The sequence below is a fragment of the Neopelma chrysocephalum genome, unplaced genomic scaffold (assembly GCF_003984885.1).
Source record: "Neopelma chrysocephalum unplaced genomic scaffold, ASM398488v2 Primary Assembly neopelma1_22, whole genome shotgun sequence".
NCBI classification, from domain to species: Eukaryota; Metazoa; Chordata; class Aves; order Passeriformes; family Pipridae; genus Neopelma; species Neopelma chrysocephalum.
The window spans coordinates 8,465,417-8,488,097 of NW_020897689.1; the positions used below are offsets into that span (position 1 = coordinate 8,465,417).

The 22,681-nt window shown below is 38.2% G+C and overlaps 1 protein-coding gene across 3 annotated transcripts in view; it reads left to right on the plus strand.

Moving 5' to 3' along the window:
• The window catches only part of STAU2 (staufen double-stranded RNA binding protein 2), a 170,551-nt gene that overhangs the window by 35,278 nt on the left and 112,592 nt on the right, over positions 1-22,681 (plus strand). For all 3 annotated transcript variants that reach the window (XM_027694066.1, XM_027694138.1, XM_027694222.1), the window contains exons 6-7: positions 16,213-16,372; positions 20,725-20,832. In XM_027694066.1, coding sequence (XP_027549867.1) covers positions 16,213-16,372; positions 20,725-20,832 — 268 coding nt within the window. The remainder of the gene's footprint in view (positions 1-16,212; positions 16,373-20,724; positions 20,833-22,681) is intronic.

Here is a 22,681-nt window from a genome sequence, read left to right on the forward strand (position 1 = left end):
GTTCTTCTGCACTCCTTGAGCACCCTGTTTACCTTCTAGCGAAAGACCTTCCTCTACATGGAGAGCTTCATCCGTTTGAGGCACAAATAGCCCAGCACATAATGGAAAGGGTAGTTGGATCTGAAAGATTTTGATCTAGTATTGATTAGATCGGCCAGTAGCCTGGAAAATGTAAAGTTCAGATTACTCCATGGAGACTTTTCATGACTCTAGGCACATGATTAGCTTATTATCTGTTGCTGAATTCCAGTTATTGAGGCTTTCTGTTGGGGCTTGCTGCAAGAGAGGAGGATTTTATGCACAGCTGTGTATAAAGCAGATTTTTTCCCAAGCATATATACTGTGGCAGATGTGAGGACACTAAGTTGCCTAAACATAGGCCTCTAGTGCCACTTGAGACTTTGTAGGGTGTTTGAGACATTCACATGGGACCAGTGGATTTGGCAGAAGACCTAGAGGAGACCTTTACTAGAGTGGCAGCTGAAGGTCAGGCAAGATACCCTAGAGCATTTCAAATGGCCCTGCACAGCTAAGTTCAGGCAATTGAAGGAATCCCGAAAACCGATGTTCAGTCATCATACCATTTCACTTAATCCACTAGGACTCCAGCTATTCATGGGAAACTTGTCTGTTTCGTGGATCAGTCCTGTGTCACATCATGTGGCTGTTTTAGGTGCACAATTGCATCTGAAATGGTACTGTGTGCTCGTGTTTAGGCAGTTAGGTGCGGTTCTTTACAATGCTGGTGGGATTCAGATCCAAGCTCAGATGCCTTTCTCTGCCTGCTCATTAGAAACTCAGTCTCCCATTATAACCATTATAACTAGTCAGAGCGATCACTAGTCTAGAATGATGTTTATCATGCCTTAAACTAGGTTGTTCTACATTTCATATGGATCTCTCCAGAGCTTCACTTTAATAGCAACTTGATTTCTACACATTAACCGAATACCTAAATTTGGGCATCTGACTCTAGAGCTGAATCCTACACTGAGAAATAATCCTAAGATTTGTAGTAATTTTATGTACTATAGTGGGAGTCATTTGACTATCACAGTGGAAGGACTGAAAAAACGTAAAAATTTCTCCCCAGAGAGAAGAAGGCAAGAAAAGTATCAGAAGAACAAACTCTTTAGGGACATATCTGGTTAATAACAGTTTTAAGGAGAGGCAGGCATGCAAGTACTAAAGTGTTTTTGATTGAATAAAGTGGTATTTTGCTACAAAAAGCTGTTTGGCTGTGGAGACCAGTGCCTTTGCTTCCCAACTGAAGTGGACTCTCAGTTCTGGAGCCTGTTGTGTTGAATTGGTTACAGGAGAATAAACCAAGAGCAGTGTAGGGTGCCACTGGGATTTTTACTTTGCTACATTTGTCAACTTCAGACCTCATCCATAGGGTACAACATTCCTCCCCTAAAAAGGCCAGAAAGAGTCAGAGGTACTTTGCCTGCTTTTCCAGGCAGTGTTGCAAAATATGTTGTCCTTAAAATTTGCATTTTAAGGATGAAGAGGTGTGATAATAAAGATGTTTATTATCTGACTTTGCAGAAACTCCTTTCTGCATTTGTTGCCCTCCTCCCAACAGTTTGGGCAAAAAAACTTGGAGGGAATATTAAAAACTACTTGGAAATAGAAATTAAGAGTTTGGTTTAGAATAGGTTGTATCTCCTTAAATAGACTGTCATTTCATCCTGAACAACAGATGTGGATTTCAAAGAATTAAAACTTATGGAAGTAAAGAATAGTCCAAAGAGTAATGCAAGTGATCAGATTAACAATTTAATTGTTCAGCTGGAAATGGCTGATTCAGACCATTAGATGGCAGCATGAATTTGTGGAAGAATTTCTCAGCAGAAGCTTTCTTTCAAAGAAAGTTGCCTTTTTCTATTCTGAAGCTTTTCATGACTTTAAAATGTCATAATTCCAGCATAAATCAATTAAAACTAGATTTTCTGCAAGGCTTTGTGTCACCATTTTCTTCTAGTTTTCTTCTCCTATAATAATTGAAACCGTAATGCAGTAACTTCAGTGGCAGTTTTCCTTTTTTATGTAAGTCTAGTGTGAGTAAAAGGTGCCAGTTTACCAGCAGTGACAATTGAAGTGTTTGGTTTATCTGCACAAAGCATGAATTCTGCATTTCATCATATTAATTCATTCTTCAGGCTTGATATAAACACATTTCCCTAAAGATAAGACTGAAACTTGGCCACTAAACCTGCAGTCTGTTCATACTAATGAAGCTTTCTGATGACTTGAACATCTATTCACTTGGAAAGAACTGAGATTGCCAGCTGAGTTGATTCAGTTTTGTACATTACCAGTTAAGATAGGATTCAGATCATATCTTAAAGCAAAGTCTCATACATCACCCTTTTATTTCCCTGCTAGTGTATTGACATTATGGTGTAATAATCCACTCAAAGACTTTTAAATTAATTCTTTGTTCATCTTCTGCATGCTACATTTCACTTCCCCTGGCCTGTTTGTTCCCACTCGTTGCCTGCCTCCCACACAGACATATTGTTATAAGAAAAGTGTTGAGTACAGCTGTGCTAGGATTTTTCTTTGCTAGTATCTGTTTCTAGGAAAGGAAAAGGGAGAGAGTCAGTCCATTTCCTGTTGGTTTAAAACAGCAGAAACATCTGTTTGTCGTAAGATAGTTTTCCCAAAAGAACAGTGGCAAGGGAGCTTGCAGGTGATGAGCTTTGCCATTGCCAGTAGCTATCAGTTTAGACAATAGTGATTAGTATGGTTGGCTTAAAACAAATTAAGATTCCTTAAATGACAGAGGATATTTATTCCTGCAGTAAATTTTTTAATAGCTAATGTTTAATTTCTACAGTGTTTTAAATCGTATAGCATATATCTGGAATCAGAAAACCCAGATTCTGCTATGGAATCTATAGATTTCATTAAGTTCTGTCCAAAAAGTGATTTTTCTGCAGTCCCCTCACCCTGTTATCATGAATTTCCACAGCGTGCACAAAATGGTGTTGGGTGATGTGTCCTGGCACAATGTGCCTATAATCCTTCTGGTAAATGCATCCTGTCACTACCATCCACTGCATTAATGGGTGCATTTAATCTATCAGGATCAATAAAATATATACTCTTGAGTGTATTTACAGTATTATTTGACAGCTGTTAATGTTATGTAGGCTAAAAATCAAGCTGACAGAATAGAGAGCAAGTTTTGCAGGGAGTACAGCGTCTCTTCATTCTCCAAGTCAATGCACTTACCTGGTATCATTAAAACCTTTTTAGCCTTAATTGTAGAGCATCTAGATACGTCATCACTCATCATGCCTAAAATGTGGTGTGTCAGGCATGACATTGTACACTCTTGCAACATTCTAAACAGTTTTTTCTCAAGATTAAGCAGTTTTGTCAATCACCTCTTGACCCTATTTTTACAGGAGGTTCTAAGCCCTAATACTTCAATCTTTTCATAATTAATATTTTTATTCATTTTCTTTCAGGATACAGTGACCTTCCCAGACCACTTGCTTTTTTGCTCTGTCTGCTAAGGGGACTGCCCATTCTTTTTGTGGTCCTTGGCTGATGTTCGGACTATTTCTTCTGAAGCTTCTTTCAGTGAACAGGGTTCTTTTCTTTAGGCTTTCAACTTCTTCAGATCTTTCTCTACTCTGGAGAAAGTACATCTGGCTCCAGATGTGTCTTCGAGTTTCAGATGTGGCTTTTCGTGTTCTCACATAGGCTGAAAACATAAAGCGGTGTAATACAATCCTTATCTTTGCTTTCCTAATGTCTGTCTTTCAACACTACTCTTCCACTTGAGAAACTTCCTGTAAACCTTCAATCCAAAGATTTTCAGAGCCAACAGCCTGTCCCAGCACCTTGTGAATCTCTTCAGTCTGTTGGCTTTGCAACTCGCTGGGTGTTCTCTCCGTAGACCTGCCTTTACAACAGTCAGCTTTCCTTTCAGGATATGGACAGAAGACTAGTCTTGTTGGTATGTATAAAAACAAGCACTGATTCAGAGTGCTCCTCCAGGAGCAGGAATATTTTGGGTGTCTTTTGTTCTTTCCACACAGTTAACTTTTTATTCACCCTTATCTTTTTCCTGTACTTCTGCTGAACTAAGGATATTTCAGTCGAGACACCTGAGAGATAGTGGGTTCAGTGCAAACAAACCTATGTGGTCTCCTTTGTTGTTCAGCCTTTCTGCTGTGTCCAGAACCTGAACCTTGGTTACCAGTAAATAGGTTCTTTTTCCTTTGCCCGCTCTTTTTGGTAATGACAGAGATGAACTGCTGTTAAAGCTCAAACTTTACTTTGAGATGCTGCCATAATGTTCCTGAGGGAAGCAAGCAGAAAGAAGGTTAGTAGCTAATTTTTAACAGCTTATAACTCAGTAAGATCTGACTGGAATTGTAACTCTTTCCTTCCAAGGCCTTTGTTGCTTTTGAACTGAAAGTTCTACCACAGATCAAGAAAGTATTAAATATTCTGAAGAAAGGTTTTCAAGTTTCTTTTATAACAGAATATATGGATGCTGAATGCAGAATTTTTAATCAGCAACCACTATGTTAACAGTTTCTCTTCAAATGTTGGCTATAACAGTGATTTTGGTGGGTGCTTGTGTTCTGTGAGAGTACAGTTGACATCTCTTCTGAAATTCTAATCCTTAGAATCTTCTGAAGATCTGCTTGTCTTTATAGGATATTTTAAAGAAGAATGCCAGTTTAAGTTGGTTTTTATTGTCACAGAAAGGATAGCTGCATTCACAGGTACTCATCAGGTACTTTGGCACCATGATTTGTGTGGATTACATGTGTTACTGAAATGAGGCTGAATCCCTCAGTGTTGTGATTAAAGGGGAAATCACCTCTGGACAAAAACCAACCCAAAACTCTCATAGCTTTGAGGTTCTGTTCCATGACAAAAGAGGAGAATGTGGAGTCTAATCACCTTACTGATTTAGATTCAAGTCTGACATTAGTGTGAGTGAAACAGAAATGAGAATTCTTGAGGAGGTAGACATCAGCGGCTGAGCCTTTGTTTCCTTCAGTAAAGGTAATCTCTATACTGACCTTGTTTACTAAGTCAAAGAGCATATTAACCATTTTGCAATTTAGGAAAAATTTCTTTTCCAACAGGGTTGTCAAGCAATGCAACAGGCTGTCCAGCGAAGTAGTTGAGTCACGACCACAAGGAGGTATTTTTAGAAGACATGTAGATATGGCACTTAGGGACGTGGTTAAGACTTGGCAGTGCTCAGTTAATAGTTAGAGTCAATGTTCTTAGAAGTCTTTTCCAAAGCAAATGATTCTATGATTCCATTTTAACAGTCCTTGTTATCCCTGTCCTTCAAGGGTTTTTTTGAGTTCTTTCTTTCTAGAATAAAATTCCACCCCATCTTGTAAACATTTCTTACATTTCCTACCTTTTAGCAAGTCTGCAATCTTGTATTTTAGTGTATTGATCCAATGTGATCTAACATTTTTTCTTTATTAATATTCAGGACTAAATTGTGTTTATTGGACCAACTGAGACAAGTCGCTGTGCATTGGTGACACCACTACTTTCATTGCATCACTTATGCATTTTTATTAACAATGAATTTCTATTTACTTGTCAGCCATTGGTGTAAATCCATTATGCACAATGAAGTTTGAAAGAGTATTATGTCTGCTATTCATGAGTAAGCTTTCCTAGGAAATCTGCTCTTTGTATGCTTTTAAGTAGGGAATTCAAAGCACTAAAAGACTTCACCACTGATCTTTTTGGTTTCTGACATTTTTGCCCCTTCCAGACTTTTCTATGGTTGATTAACAGACTCCTTCCCTTTCCCTCCCAGTTGTAGATTAAGCTTCTTTCATAAGGCCATCCACATTTGGGTCAGCATCCTGGTATGATGTGCAGGACAACATAAAATACCCTCCCTTTCCAATTGCCCAAGCTCTCTCTAGCTCACATTCTTTTTGCAAGTCTGATGTAACAGATGGGAATATTTTTGGATAGAAGCCATTTTCACAGGTTGCAGAGCTGATAACTAGCGACGTAGGAGAGTGTGCATCCTCAGTTAACTACACTCAGCTGCTGAGAGGTGGCTTGCTAAGTCAGAATTAAGTATTATTTTTCATCTTATTCTTACTTTCAGTCCTTTAATTGCCAAGTTTAAAGTGATAGGTTAAATTTTTACTCACAATAATGCAATTTAATGTCCGAATGTTTACATTCATCCAAGTGGGAAAAGAATGTAGCCTAGTACCCACTAATTATTTGAATTGAGGTTAATTTGGATGTTGAGAATTATGCTGTGAGCTTTCTTTGGCCTTCTTCCTCTGTGGACTTTCAGGTTAATTAATTCCTGTGAAGTACTAGGCCTGAGATGATTTTGTTAGTAACATTTTTATTAATATTATATTACTGGTATAAATACATGATAAAATGAAATGAGTGAGATACTTCATTCTCTCATTTGATTAGTGTCTAGGCTGGCAAATGACATGTTTTTTTTTTGACATGAGTTTCTTATGTAAAAAGAAAACGATACTGTAGTCAGATATGCAGCATTGTTTATGTTCTTTTACTGTAATGGATATTTGGACGGCATTCTCAGTAACCACTCTGCATGCTTGTAAAGATTAGTGAGTAATACGGTTCATGGGAAATTTTATGAGCTGAAGTAGATAAGAGTTTGAGATATTTGTCTTCTGGATGTCTGCTTTAACCTCTAAGTATGCAGCATGCATCACAGTTTCATTATGTTTTCCTTTTTATTCCTATTGTACTTGGTTTTGTGTCATGGAAAAAGAACATTTTCCTTGTATTTATCTTTTCCTACCCCCAGCTCCCATCTCCATTTCAGCATTGTCCACTTGACATTTTCCAGTGTCTTAAACTCTGGAGGCGGAGGCAGTGTTCTTTTTATGTTCTTATGTTATTTATGCTGGTTTTGCAGTCAAGAATAAGTTGAAGTTTTGTTGACCATTTTCATTACTTAGTTATTCAATTGATAGATGAAAATACTTCTTCAGAGGCACATAACATTTTGTTCTCTGCTGTCTTCTTGATTTTAATTGTTATTTTTCACTTGTTTTTTTTCTCTTAGTCTTCAATGTGCAGTACTTTTGAATGTTCTTCTCATGAGCCTTTTTTTTCCTGGGTTTTTTCCTTTTACTTCTTCTTAGCCTTTTTCTTTTTTCCTCACATATCTCTTGCACTAGCTTCTCTTTCTTTTTTTTAAAAAAAGGTATTTGGGCTGGTTTTGAGACTCTTCTGGCACTTTGACAAGTGCTTCATCTAAACTTCAGGGGTTTAGCTTGAAGGAGAGAGAGCAATAAAAGTGGAAGCAGAGACTTGAACTTACTGTTCATGGAAGCATCTCTCTATAACTAGTGCTCCATGGCTGCCTCAATATGTTTGCTCTATTATTTGTTAGCTTCGTCCGTGACTGTTAAAGTCTGTAGTGTCTGGAGCTTTCTATTTGTTTCTCCTAATTACTTTTTATGAGCAACTGTTTTTTACTTCTTTATGTACATATATACTATAAATAGTAAACAAAGTAGTGGTAAATGCAGAGAATAAATAATGAAATATTTATTTCAGTAGAATGTCTGTATTGAGCAACTTGGAATTTAGTGAAATAGTGATGTGGCAATATTATTGTCTTGTCATCACAAATTCTTCTGGGAAGATTCCACATTAGATAATGTTATGTTAAACTGAATCCTCCTCCCTCTTGTTTTTCACTCAGGAATGTTTCAATATTGTGATCATGAAAACATGAGTCAATTTTTTTTTTAGTAAGTTATTCGTACTGCTTGAAGGAACTACATAGCCTCTAGCTTAGAAAAAGAAGAAAAAAAAGATAGAAAAGGGAATAATCATTAATATATAACAAAGTTTAAAAGAAAGTATAAATAAAAACATACAAGTAAAAAGGTATAAAACTCAGCGTGAAGTTACTGTATACTAAAGGTAGAGTGTGTCTGATTAATGTGTTAACCTCACAGGTTATGTGTCAACTCATTTTTTTAGGTAAAGAGAATAAAGTAAATCTTGTATTTGTGGAATTCCGTTAAGCATTTTATAGCATTAGATAAGGATAATATTTTCATTAAACTGAAGGAGATGGGGATTTGTATAAGAAATGCAGGGTGGGAAAGGAAAAGAAAAATAATCAGCAGTATTAAAAGTCAAACTAGGAGGAAGATTATTAAGTACAGTTCTTCTGCAACCTTTTAAATTATTTTTGTTAAGGGTGTTTGCTCAAAAAATAGGAAAACGTTCATGAGATGGAGAAGGCTGTCATTGCTGCACAGGAAGATCAAGATAGTCAGGAAGAGTTGAATGATTGTCAGGGCTGATATATTAGAAATGCAATGAGACTAGATCTTTCCAGTGTAAAATGTAAGATTAATAACATAGGCACTAGTAATACTAATACCCTCTGTTGTCACCTAAGGGTTATTCAGTTGGAAATCACAGAACAGGAGTGTTATATTCTGAACTATTTGGAAGATAAACTAAGAAAAACTAAAATGGTTGAATTAGTGGAGAGACAAATGTGATTGTTAAGATGTGTTGAGCAAAACATTTCTGGTAAAGATACATAAATATTGCTGTTACCCAGAGCACTGTTAGCCTTTAGTATATTGTTTACCGCTCTTGGCTTTCATATTTAAGAACAGGAGCAAGTATGGGGAAGGGCTCTGAAAGATTATCAGGATGCTGGGTAGCCTTTTATACAGAAGACTTCTGAAATACCTTGACTTGTTCCCTTGCAAAGCAAAGGCTGTCAGGGAATGGGAAAGCTCACCTTGGAGGGTAAACAACAAAAAAGTAAATAAGCTATATAAGTTAAAAGATAGTATTGACACAAAAAAAAAATAAAGTATGTAAAAGTATAGCCAAGCTGAACATCAGGAGATTCCTAAGTATCAACTCAGCTTCTAGATCATCCTCCCAGCAGAGGCACGTAATCTCATTTGTTTTCTAATAGACCTTAACAGATAAAGAGGATTACATTATGCAGTTGCCTGCAACTCATGGATCTTGACCGCTTAATGCAGGATTTGCTTACATTCTTGCATTTGAAATAGAGAAGGTTTAGGGTTTCTGTGTCTTAAAATGGGAAGCATCTTTGTTATGTTTTCTGACTATTTTTTAAAAAAATGAACAGATGCTTTTGAATCTCTTTCTGTTTCTTTATGCTTCCATCTTATGGTTGTTCTTTACATTTCTTACATAGTCTATTCTTTTGCATAAAGATTTTATACAAATAGGTCAAAATTGGTTTCATAACTGATCATAGCAAATATTAAATAATAAAAAAATACTGAATCAAATTAAATTAAAGTTTTTTTAATATTTGGATTATAATTTAACACCATCTTTCAAATGGAGAATAATCTGGGACAAGGATACATGGTTTTGGGTTTTTTTAAATCTCACCTTTGTAGCTGAGAGGAGGTCAACATTCAAATAAGGGATGTCTATGGCTAAAAGCAATACATATGCCTTGTTCACTTTACATTAAGAATGTCTTGCTCACTTTACATTAAGAAAGTTTTTGGAGGATGTGAACATAATCTAGAAGAAAAAACCAGACTAATTCATCATAGAATAGAATGGTTTGGAGTGGAAGGGATCTCAAAGATCATCTAGTTCCAACCCCTAGTCATGGGCAGGGATGGCTTTCGCTAGAACAGGTTGCTCAGAGCTCCATCCAGTCTGGCCTTGAACACTTTCAGGGATGGGGCATCCATAACTTCTCTGGGCAACCAGTTTCACTGCCTCACCGCCCTCACAGTAAAGAATTGCTGGCTCATGTCCAGCCTCTCATCCACCAGCACCCCCAAGTCCTCAGGATGACAGCTCTCGATCTGTTCATCCTCCAGGCTGTATTGAGGCTGGGCATTGCCCCAACCCAGGTGCAGCATCTTGCACTTGGTCTCATTAAACCTCATGAGATTCCCATGGGCCCATCAGAATCCACCCATCCAAGCTGTGAGCAGCCAGTGTTTCTAGGAGGATGCTGTGGGAGACAGTGTCAAAGGCTTTACTGAAGTCTAGACAGGCTACATCCACAGCCTTTCCCTCATCTATTAAGTGGGTCACTTTGTCATAGAAGGAGATTAGGTTGGTCAAGCAGGATCTTAATTTCGTAAATCCATGTTGTGTGGGCTTCATCCCCTGGTTGTCCTGTATGTGCTGTGTAATGGCACTCATTATGATCTCTTCCATAACCCTGCCCGGAACTGAGGTCAGGCTGACAGGCCTTTAGTTCTCCAGATCCTCCTTCTCACGTTTCTTGTAGGTGGGACTTACATTTGCTAATTTCCAGTCAGCTGGAACTTCTCTAATTAACCAGGACTGCTGGTAGATGATTGAGAGTGGTTTGGCAAGTTCTTTTGCCAGTTCCCTCATTACTCTGGAGTGGATCCCATTAGGACCCATAGACTTGTGAGTATTTAATTGGCATAAGAGGTCACTAACCATCTCCTGGATTATGGGGGCTTCACTCATCTCCCCATTACCAACTTCCAGCTCTGGGACCTGATTATTCTGAGGAAAACTGGTCTTGATATTAAAGACAGGCAAAGAAGGCATTAAGTACTTCTGCCTTTTCCTCATCCCCTGTCACTATACTACCCTCTGCATGCAACAGATGATGGAGGCACTTCTTGACCCTCCTTTTGCTGCCAATATATTTATGGAAATTTCTGTTGTCTTTAACTGTAGTGGCCAAATCAAGTTCTGTGTGGGATTTGGCCCTTCTGATCTTCTCCCTGCATGACCTTGTGACAATCCTTGTAGTCCTCACAAGTTACCTGACCCTCCTTCCAGAGATGATAGGTTCTCTTTTTTCCCTAAGTTGCTACTAAGTTCTCTCTTTAATAAGGCTGGTTAAGAGGATTCCAGGATTCTCCTGCATTGCCTTCAGCTCACCATGCTACTTTCCCAGCAGATGTCAGGGTGGTTGAAGTCCCCCAGCAGGACAAGAGCCTGTGAGAACAATCCTTCCTGGAGCTGGAGCAAGAAGGCTTCAACAATAGGCTTTCCTTGATCAGGCAGCCTAGCCTGTAGTAGACACAACTCAGGAATAATGGACTGTAGTTCTCAAAAGGAGTACTTGGAAAAGAGAGCCTCTTTGTTCCCAGGTGTTGTTGTGGACCTGCTGAAAGAACCAGAAGATGCACTGTATGAAGACAAAAGTGACTATACTGTATGTTTCCTTCTTCAAAACATAGAACTCACATCTGTGAGTTCATGCACGTGGCTAATGGACTGCTCAGAAAAATAGGACATAGCCAGGGAACAGCTGCGCTAAGCAACTTGCTCCCCTAGAGAAATTTCAAATGTTATGGAGAAAAAGTTATCCACGGCAAATGCTGTTTCCTACTCCCTGCATGGTCTGTGTCTTTCTATCCCTCCACTCACAAAGCTCACAGCGTTTTCCTGATTGAGCAGTGCCAGCAGGGCTGCCAGCTTGATTGAGTTCATGTGGAAAAGGAGCTAGAGCGAAAAAGAGCAGAGTGACCCTTTTGGCATTGACTTGGCATCTGAAGAATGACTTTCCCATACCGTGTTGTATCTTGTATTTTAGTGGTCTTCATCTTGGCCAAAATGGTCCCAGTTCCTCTTCACTTTGCATTATGAAATGGGAATACGGTAATACTTCCTATAAAACTTGTGTAGTGGGGAAATAATTGTTTTGATTTGTTCTTTTTTACATAGTTGAAGAATATATTGACCATTAGAATTTAGAGAAAACCTCACTGAGTTTTTAACATGAAGCTAAATCTAAATAACATTCCTGGTTTCTGTGAGTGGCAACTTGCACTTGTTTTTTTTCACCTTCTAAAAATAAAGTAACAATATTTATCAGAAACATTTATGCCATTGAGGAATCCAGAGAAATGCAGGAAATGCGGTATGAACACATAACGTATGTACTAATACTTTATTTGTCTTTATGTGAGTGGATTTGATGGCCAAAAAGGAAGAGGCCCCAAGGGCTCCTTAGTATGCAATTAATATTTTGGCTAGAAAAGCAGGAGATTGTTTCAGTATGCTTACATGTTATGACATCATATTCCAGTAAAATTATAATGAACAGAATTTTTGTTTGTCTCTGTGGCAAACCAAAATGAGTTTTCTAATTGTCAACAGACCTTGGTGATTTATTTAATTATAGTGGCGCCCGCTCACACCAACTTAGTTAAGGTCTGTCAGCATTTCTGCTATGAACCCCTATTTTTAGGGGTTTATAACTAGTTGTAAATATTTACTCATTGCTGAAACTTGGCATTCAAGGTCACAGTCATGGAGCAAATACCCTTTTTCATTTTGACTATTCTAAAGTGATACCAGTGGCATTAGCTAAAAAGTAGATTACTGATGCTCTGAAACTTGGAGGGAATAAAGGGAACCTGCATTCCAGACCTCCTATTTGAGGAATCTTCTTAAGAATCTCAAATGTCCAGAAGAGCCAGATGAAAATGAGCTTCTTCTTAGAGGTTATATGTGCCTGATTGTGTATTATCCTTTATCACACTTTGTTTTCTTGAATTGAATGTATCATTTCACATGTCCTTTTGTTGTCCTCTAGTCTTATAGTCCTCCATCATTTGGCTGTGTTTGTCAGCTTATGTTCTGAGGAGTGTGCCAGTATCACTTGAGAATTGCTTTTACATAAGAATTTTCTCCAAGGAAAATCCTAGCCTTCGTAGCTACCATGTAGAAGGCAGGGAGATGCATATTTTTTAAATGAAGGTAATTTAAAAACTTTTAGAAGCCTAATAAGTCTGTATGTGATGCGTTGCTGCTTGAAATCCTGACTGTTTCAGTTCTGTGGCTGAACAGAGTGACAGAGGATTGAGGAATATAGGATTGACGTGTAGGTGTTCCTGTGATTGAAAATATTGTGCTGATATGTTATTGCATAATAATCAACAAATTCTAGATAAATATTCAGAAGATTGTAAATGATTTCAGCCCTTTGTAGTAACTCATATATAATATATTGAGAAGGTTTGTTAAAGATCAGTGGCAGATATATAATTTTATCTTCTCATAGGCTTGTTCTTTACATGAGTGTACATCTTTAGGATCCAGAATCATTCGTTATGAAAACTAAGTTTAATTGTCACAGTGTACTTTCAGACTCTAATATTATGATTAATTTGAGGCTTTTGTTAATACAGTCTCTATCCTCATCACTGAAAAGAGAAGGATGTTGTTTCTGTTTGACATGCTCTCTGTTGTAGAGAAGCCAATATCCTCGCAGATATAGTCCCTTTTCTGAGGATTTCATGTGCTCCTTTGCACTTTCCTGGCAATGTTCATATTATCAGTGCTCTGTTAACTCTGCTTGAGGCCAGGCAGAGCAAGAAAAGTTTAATCAAAACCATGTAAAAGCCTAATCATTCTGCCAATGTCAAAGAGCTGCTGAGGCTCTAGAGCCATGGACTGAATATAATTTTTCCATATTATCACATAAATAGCTCCCTAAACACTCTTTAAAAGAAAAGGTGGGAAGGGGGGAGGGAAAAAGCAAAGGCCTGTTGTGAGATTTGAGTTTATAAAGTGGATTGAGTTCATGTGCTTTCCTCCTTTGCATGCAATGGAGGGAAAGGTAGGCCTAGTAACTCACCAGGAAACAGGAACTTCCAATGGATATTGTATTTTCCCTAAATATAGTTAGTTGCTAACAGCACTACTAAATTTCTTTTTATTTAAAGAAGATTGTGAAGTAATGAGGTAGGACATGCTATCAAGGTGTCTACTGCTTTTGCATAATACAGCTTGTCCTGTACTAAGCTGCATAACACATGCAGCCATTTCCAGGCTCTAGTTCTACATCTCCTGAGATCTTCTGGGATGGTGAGAGGATTTCTGAGAACTCTTCAAGGAACTTGAGGGTGCCTGTTGCTGCAGGGAAAGGATAGCTACTGGAGGCTGTGGTTTTAGCAAGATTCAGCAGCTGCCAGTAAGCTGTCAGCTACTCCTGATCAAAAGCTACATTGAGCTTTCCTTCCAGTTGTTCCCTGATTAGAGAGGGTCAAGCACCCTCTCAGAAGGTACTACAGAGAAGCACATGTAAGTGCAGGGCCTAGAACACCATTCCTAGAGACAACCAGTACATGCAGCAGTTTGCACAGCAGTTCATGCAGAAGGAAGTCAGAAACTCTGCTGAGGATGGTGCATGTGTGCTCAGCAGTGGTGGTGATGCACCACATGACATGGTTCCTAGCACCATCTGGAGCAGCTCTCCCTGGTGCATCAAAGACCTTGAGTCAGAACTAGCTCCAGAGCTGTTGCTAGGATTCATTGTGGACACCAATGATACTGTAAGAGGACATGTGTAGTAAGCATGACGAGAGATCAGGTTTTTACAACTGTGGCAACTTCCTTGAGGATCAATGCTTGTAAGAGATGGGATCCACCTGACCAAGTGGGGCAAGCATCTTTATCAACAGGTTGGCTAATCTGGTCAAGAGAGCCTTAAGGTGACAGAGAGTGGAGTTAACCTATAACCAAGCAAGAAGTGATGAACCAAGTTAGTAGGCAAAAACTTAAGGGTGATGTTGGCAAGAGAGACCCTAAAACCAACTAAACAGGACTGAAGGGGTCCCACTCCAATTGTATGCACACAAGTAATTAAGGGCCTACAAGACAGCGTGATAGGGGAAATCCTTATACCCTATATCCTTTTTCATTTGAAAAACTGCCATTCTTTTTGAGGTGAATCTCAGTCTGAAGCTGCTGTACTTTTTTATTGTAAATTTTGTAATATTGGTAGTGCCTGGTATTGTGTTTGCTTTTAGAAGAAGAGGGAGGAAAGGGGTGAATGCTCTATGTCAGAAGTAATGGAGGACACAGTGGAGTGGGACAGAAGTTGACATCGTTGAACTGTCTGTTTCTTTGGTTTGACAGCTGCTTAGTTAACTAATGGCACCATGGTGTTTGAATTCCATTAGGCATGTAGGACCTTTGTAATTGTTTTCCAGAAAGTGTGGTCAAACACTGGAAGGTCGTCAAGAGATGTGGAATCTTCATCCTTGAGGATATCCACAATATCCTGGACAATGCCTGAACAAGACAGGGTAATTTCAGAGCTTGACCATGCTCTGGGTGCTGCATTGGACCAGATGATGTCCAGAAGCCTTTCCAACCTAAGTTATTCTATAATTTTGTGAAAATGCTACATAAGCAAAAGCATTTCCAGGCCTTAATAATTCCCTATAAGTGTGTTAAACTGTAAACAAGAAATCAAAGTAAATACCCACTTTTTGCATGTCATAAAGGCAATTTAGCTCACTCCTCCAAGGCCCTATAGCCAGAGGCTTGTTGGAGCCAGTGTTATGGTTTTGCTCTTTCCACATAAACGTATTTTTAGAATTAGGCACAAAGTTCAAGGACACTGAGACCTGTGTGCTTATTTGCAGTTGTTTGGTTTTGAAGTGTGCTGCTCTCTGGTAAGCTTTTTGTTTTACAGTTGAAATAAATGGGTTAGAATTATTAATGAAAATTCAGAAAGTCTTCATACCAAAAAATCACCATCCATGTCCAGAGATGAAAGTAGAGAGAATGCATTTTAAAAAGCATCCTTTAAGAATAATGAGAAAAATGTAGTACTTTGTTTAAATGAATCTAGTACTGTGTTTGAGTGAATCTAGTAATGGACCTTACTTTTGACCATGCTTTTGGAATCCTGGGCTTTTTTACGTTGCTGTAAAATATGGACAGGTTATTTGTCAAATGAGGACCCATTTCTGCTAGGTATATTCTCTGCCATCTGACTTTTATTGCCCCTTAGAGCTGAGCTATACTGACAAGTTTCATGCGAGCGACCTCACAGTCCTTTCTCTGTACCACTTGTCTGTGGGACAGAAGTAGTCTCCCAGGCGTGGCTTCCACTGGAATTTTTGGTTCCCCTTAGGTTTTCATCTTCCCAAGACTCAAACCAAGAAGAGAGCGGAGCTGGGCTGTTGGGCTGACACACAGTAGAGCTCACTGCAGAGCTCACAAGTGTAGGTGAGGAGATGGTTTGTACGTAGGAGCTGCTGTCAGAGTTACCAACTGCCTTGCTGAGGTGCAGTCCATGTGTTTGGCTACTGGGTCTTATTCTGTGAGAAAAGATAATGTTTTATCCGCAAATACTACTCTATATTATATTAAATGGTTGGCTAAATTCCTAAATTGTATTGTTGTTTTCTCTTTGTGACTTTTTTCCAGGTATCACTGCCCAGTGCCTAAAATTTTCTATGTCCAGTTAACTGTTGGCAACAGTGAGTTTTTTGGTGAAGGAAAGACTCGTCAAGCTGCTAGACATAATGCTGCAATGAAGGCCCTTCAAGCTCTCCAGAATGAACCTATTCCAGAAAAATTACCTCAGGTTTGTGTTTCAGAAAACTGTTCCTAATCTTCATGTGAAGATACCAAATTGAATAATTTCATTGCCAGTTTTTCAATGTTTAATTTTTAGTATTTTTTCATATTAGCCTCAGTAATTAGAGAAGTAATACTAAATTACTCATTTCTTAATAAAGGCACACCTAACATGGCACTAGACTTAAATAACAAAAAATAAGTAGACATTTTAAAAATAGGATTGTCAGCAGTGATTAAGTAAAAAATAAAATCAAAATAAAATGAAATATTTGAGATTATACCAAAAGTGAAGAAAATGTCCATTTAATCAGTGACTTTATGGAGAATGAATTATTAGGGGACCCCTGGTGGTCTAGTGGTTAGGATGCGGCGCTCTCACCGCCGCGGCCCGGGTTCGATTCCCGGTCAGGGATACTCCCCCAGGCAGATGGAGCTCGTCAGCCCTGTAAGGCCATCCATCTATGAGAAGGTCACTCTAAACAAACCTATGTCCTGAGGACCTCACTGCCATTGTCCCAGGACCTCACTGCCATTGTCCAAGCTCGCTTGGCCCCAGCAGATGAACCTTAGGATTAAAGGGTGGGCTCAGTTCAGCGCAGGCTGTGTCTCACCTAAAAAAATCCATTGCGCAGGCTTGAAAGGTAAAAGACCTTTCCCAAAATCTTCGTTCACGAAGACTGGCCATACTAACTAACTAACTATTAACCTTAAATATGTGTTGTGCCATTAATGCAATTTTTACAGTTGAAATTACTTTTCCCCAATGTACCTAAGAACCTGATGGAGCTCATTGGCAGTTATTGATCACCTGTCTGACGATCACCTGGTTATAGGTTATAGGTTATAGGTTATCGCTTTCTCACTGCTATGTTTATAAGTGGTGTATATTGCTGCTTAAAAATTAAAACATTGTGTCATATTTTAAAAAAATTTTAACAGAAAAATTATTCTCAGAATAATCTTTGTAAATTGAAAGGACAAATATAATAATATTACCCAGTCAAAGAAGCCAAGACCTCTGGGAGAACTGTGAGTTTCTGGTGCAGCAGTTGATGACCACTTCAGATCCTGTAGGATCTCAATAGCAGGTGTCCTTTGGTAGAAAACTAAATCAAGCCACCCCTGTGGCTTGGTTATGCTGAGGCGAAGATGGGCTGGTTGCAGGTGAGTCGTGAAAAAACGTCTCTGACACTTCATGGTTTAGAGTTGGATGTGACTGGAGGTAACAGGCTGAGGTAACTCTCTGCCTAGATCATGATGGAGGGAGTACAGAGCATTGCATCATGTGGAGTTGAGTGTAGCTCTCAAGAGAACTGGGGGCTGGTTGAAATAGAATTTAAGGGCTTTGTGGTGACAAGGTTCAGGCTCCTCCCTGCTGCTGCTCATGTGAAATGCACACAGGGCTGCTATACAGTGGTGGTATGTGCCCTCACCACGGACCATTGTCCAGCTCAGTAAAACCTTCAGCAAAACTGACCATCTTGGGTCATCTGTGGAAGATGATTGATTCGTCATTCCTCAAACATCGTGCATGGATCAGAACCAGTACACATCAGATTCTGGCTGGCCTCGATTACATTATGAGATTGAGCTTCTTTCTTCCCCAGTCACTGCCACTGTGCTCCCAAGGAGAGCAGAGAGGGGAGCAAGGACAGACCTGCTCATGCCCATCTGGTAATCCCATTAGTAACTCAGTAAATTTGACTAGAATGGGATCCATGGAAGTACACAGGTTTATCTTTTGGCTTTCATAACCGTGTTTACTTAATCCAGACTTCTGTATATTCTTCTTTCGTTTCAAGGTACCCTTTTTTCCCTTTTTTTAAAAAAACTTATTTAAGGCTAAAATCTTTGATCCATATTAAACCACTGAAAAAGAGTATTGCTGTCTTAATACTTCGTTGCACAAACAAGTAGAAGAGCGTAAGGTGAGCAGAAACGAGAAGCAATCAGCCAACAGGGCAGGGTTGCAGCGAATGTGAACCTGCTTTCACAAAAGGGCTATTGTGTGTCTGCCAAAGCACCTCTGCTGTCTCATAGATGTGAAGCTAAGAAAGGCCTTACAATTTAAGTGTCAGTTGTGGAATGAGGATCAAATTTAAATCCAAAGTGCCTGGGGCACTCCTGAACATATTTCATCATCCTTAGGGAAGTCATATGTCTAAGGCTTGAAACTTTATTGCTCAGTACTAAGATCTAAGCCTTAAAGTCTTGATCCTCTCTTTTCTCCACTCACAGTTAAGTTCTCTACTGTATTTGGTGGAAAAATATGCAAGGAGTTAAATTTTAAGGGCAGGAGGGACAATAAGGTATTTTCTGAACAGATGTGTCTGTATTAATCATGAAATTTTAAATAGTAATTTCTAGTTTAAACTATACATATCTGGTTAAGCTAGAGTACAGCCAGAAAACCTAAATATTCTTGACTTGGAGGCTTGCTGACAGTCCAGTGGGCATTATATCATTTTATGTAAATTGTACCAGTTTTGATTATTCCCCATTTCAAAGATAATCTGTGAGGTATCTCTTCTAGAATACACCTAGCTTCATTTTGTATTTAATTTGCATTTTCTTTGCTAAATGTAACAAACAGATATCAAAAATCTCTCCCCCATATATATTTACAAATTATGCTTAAGTAATTTTGAATCCTTTTATAGAACTGATTGTTTTCATAGTGTTTCAGTGCAAGGTTGTTTTTTCTAATCAGTAGTTCATCCTTGTGTCTTCTTTTTGTCAGCTTTTTTGATTATCGGTGTCCTTTATAAAGTACAAAACTTACTTGAATACAATACCAAGTAATATTCTCACTAAGGCTTTTAACAGAATAATAGTACCCCATTGTGTATATCTCTAAAATATATTTTTGCCTTTAAATATTGTCCTTTTAACTCTGTTGATCTTTCTCAGTGAACCTAAGCAATGCTTTGCTGGTCCTGTAAGTAATGACCTACATTCATGATTTCAGTGGTACTTTACATTTCATTATATGAAATGAGCTAGAGGTCCTGCATAACTTCATTCTAATTACCCTTGTTATTGTTTTTCACTGCACCCTTTGCTTTCAACAGGTTCTATAAACTTTATAATTTTTTTGTTTTGCATTTAGCTCCAGATCAATGTCAGGGATGTAAATGACTTTTTTCAGACTCAGAAGTTTAATGAGACAAAAAGTGCTCCACGTCTGCATGCTGTAACTGAGTGCTGGATTTTGTCCTGCATTTTCTTAAGGATTAATATATTAAGAGTTAATAAAAGATTGATAAGTTTCATTTTAATGTGAAGAACCTAGTGCTTTTTTAATGCTGTTTTATAACTCTGGTATCTGCATTTTGTAGCTATGCTAGTGGCTGAAGATTTAGATCAGACTTTGTTATGTAAGACGGGAGCTCTGCAGGAATCCACCTAATTCAACCCAAGTGTCTTTGATGTTTACCTCCACTAATAAAAAATTAGGAGCCTGGCCAAGGTTACATGGTTGTTGAGAGATCCCAGTTTGAAGCATTCAGAGCTTTGCAGTTTGAAAGTAGCTGAAAGTGAAACCTCTGAGAACTAAGGAAATGCAGCCTGGGGGACAAACACCAAAAGGCAGTGGTTGCAAAAGGCTGACTGATCCCTATGCTGGTGGTTGTCTGAGAAAATTAATATTTCCTGAAGTGTAAAGCAAAGCTGAATTTTAGGCAGGATAATGTTTGCATGTGCCTTTTGTTTTTTTATCTCTTAGCCTCTCTGTTTGTTATGTTCCTACGGATAAATAAATAATGTTCTGTGTTGAGCAAGCTGTTCTCTGTCACTACCTTTTCACACTGGTCATAACTCCTAGAGGGAAGTTGATGGGAGGGGCCATTAACCAGCTGGACCTGCTGAGGACACCTGTAACCTGGTGACCTAGTCCAAGTGTGGGGCTGATTCACTGAATTTCTTCTGAGAGAAATGCTATCTTCTGTACTTTCCAAGAAGTACAGATTTCTTCCTTGCTTAGGAGGGGTACCCACAGAGCGACTGAGAAACAGATGAAAGGATCTGTTTGATCGTCATGTTTGACACAAGAAGTGTGTATTCAGATGATTGTTATCCATGTCATCAATAAGACTAAAATCCATAGTTGTTATTTTGCCATCTAAAATTAATGAAAAATTAATGTATATGTGTTCCTTTGTTATGAAGCATAAGCACACTATATATGGCTTCACAGTCAGCAGGTGTCTGATAATGGGGCGCTGAGATGGATGTACAAGCGCTGATTTACATCCTGACAGGAGAATTCAAAAGTCTTTGAGAAATTGGGGGAGAAGGATAATATATTTTTTTTATCTTTTAAGAATTGTAATATGATTATGTATGCATCATTTTTAGAATGGAGAAACAGGAAAAGAATCAGAAGAAGATAAAGATGCAAACAAGTCTGAGATCAGTGTAGTGTTTGAAATTGCTTTGAAGCGCAATATACCTGTCAGTTTTGAGGTATGTATTACATTTTTATCTGTTTACTAAGGAAGTATTAAAACAAAGTGCCACTACAACTCCAGACAGTTAATAATAGTAATACACTATAAAAATGACTTCAATATTCATGCAAATGACAAATTAAAAATTGTTAGCGTATCAGAGTCTAAGACACTGACTTTTTTACTATTACAATAGATGCTCTTTCAGAACTCTTAGAGACCTAATATTTGGTTGCAAACAAGTGGATGGCAGAAAGACAGTTAAATCGTTGTCTGTATTGGGCTGTGGGATTAGAATGGATAGCCACACTCAGCCTTATTTGAAATAATCTTCAAAACAGTTAGCCAAAGTTTTTGCTTTAACTTTAGTCACTCATGCACTAGAAAAGTTCCCATTGAAACATTTTGCCTCTGAAGTGCTGTTTTCAGAAAGTCATGAGTGTTTTTGTATTCCACTCTGTTTGACTTCTTATCTATCTCTGCTTAAGCCTTCGTGATTTTTTTTGTTTGTTTCATATGATTTTATCTATGAACCTGCTTCTGACACCTTTGTTTATCTTAAGTAATAAAGAATATTTGGAATAGCTCCAATGCTATCAGTTAAGTAAGTATGGGAGAGTGAGCGATACTAAATTTTTCCGATGAGAAATATTTTTCCGATGAGAAAGTTCTTACAAAAGCTTGTTGTAAAAATCTAATGTTGTGGTAGGACACACCAGATTTCCAAGGTGAGTTTTTTGGGGTTTTTTGTTTGTTTTTTTTTTTAATGCAGAAAATGCTAATATAAGTGGCTTTTTAATGTTTGATTTTTCTGCTTTTTGTTTTACATTTAAACTGAGTATGTATGAAAGACGTGGGTAGTGCTTATATTGGTGATAGTTATTTTCTCCAGTGCTTTTTCCTTTTAAAGTATAGGCATTTGCATATGAAAAAAACCAAAAAAACCTAAGCTGTGGCATGCCTTACAGTGTGCTGTATGCAGCTTACTGATGTGTTTGGCCCATGTCCCTGAATTGGCCAACATCAAATGAGCTAATTGGACCTTCTTAGAAATCTGAGAAATCTCTCATAACGTGGGTAAGAGAGCCAAAGACAAGGAATACTGTTTGTAACTAAGGAATTCCTTGGCATAACAAAAGCGTTTGTGCTTCATGTATATGGTCTGTGTGATAACATGCTAGTTAGAAAGTTAAGGATGAAACTGGGGTGTCTGAGGGTGTTGGAGTATCAGTTTGCCACTACATGCCAAGAACCTCACTCTTATATAAGATCAGACATAATGGAAACACATGCCTGTGTTTCAAAAAGGAAACTTATAATTAGAGTTTCAGTTTTCACACATTGTTTTCTACCTTAAATATTTAAAAGTATTTGGAATAGCTCCATATGAATCAATGCACTAAAATACAATACACCGGTCACAGAGTAGCTTGGAGGGTGGAAAGAAAAGAGGGATAGTGCTTTGAATGTCTTCTTAACTTCATTCCTGTTTCAGCTTACTTAGGGGAGAGCATTTGGTAAGGAGAGAATGAAGGCAGAGATACTTAGTACAGGAAAAGTCTAATGTGTCACTTGCCAAAGAATGTTAGCAACATTGAAAAAAAACAGTTTCTTGCTCTCCTGACAGGTTTTGTGTTATTTCCTGCCTTTAAATCTAAGTATAGGTGACATTCTTAAATAGAGTTTTGATTGAACTTGGTTCTGGCTTATTTTTCAATAAAACTGCTAAGCAATTATGGGTAATCCCCAGGATCTGATGTTTCTAATAGGATTTTGTTTACAAATGGTCTTGTGTTATTCCAGGCAGGCATCAAAGCTTTTTCTAGCTTTTATTTTGTGTGCAGTAGCTATAAAATAATCTGCCT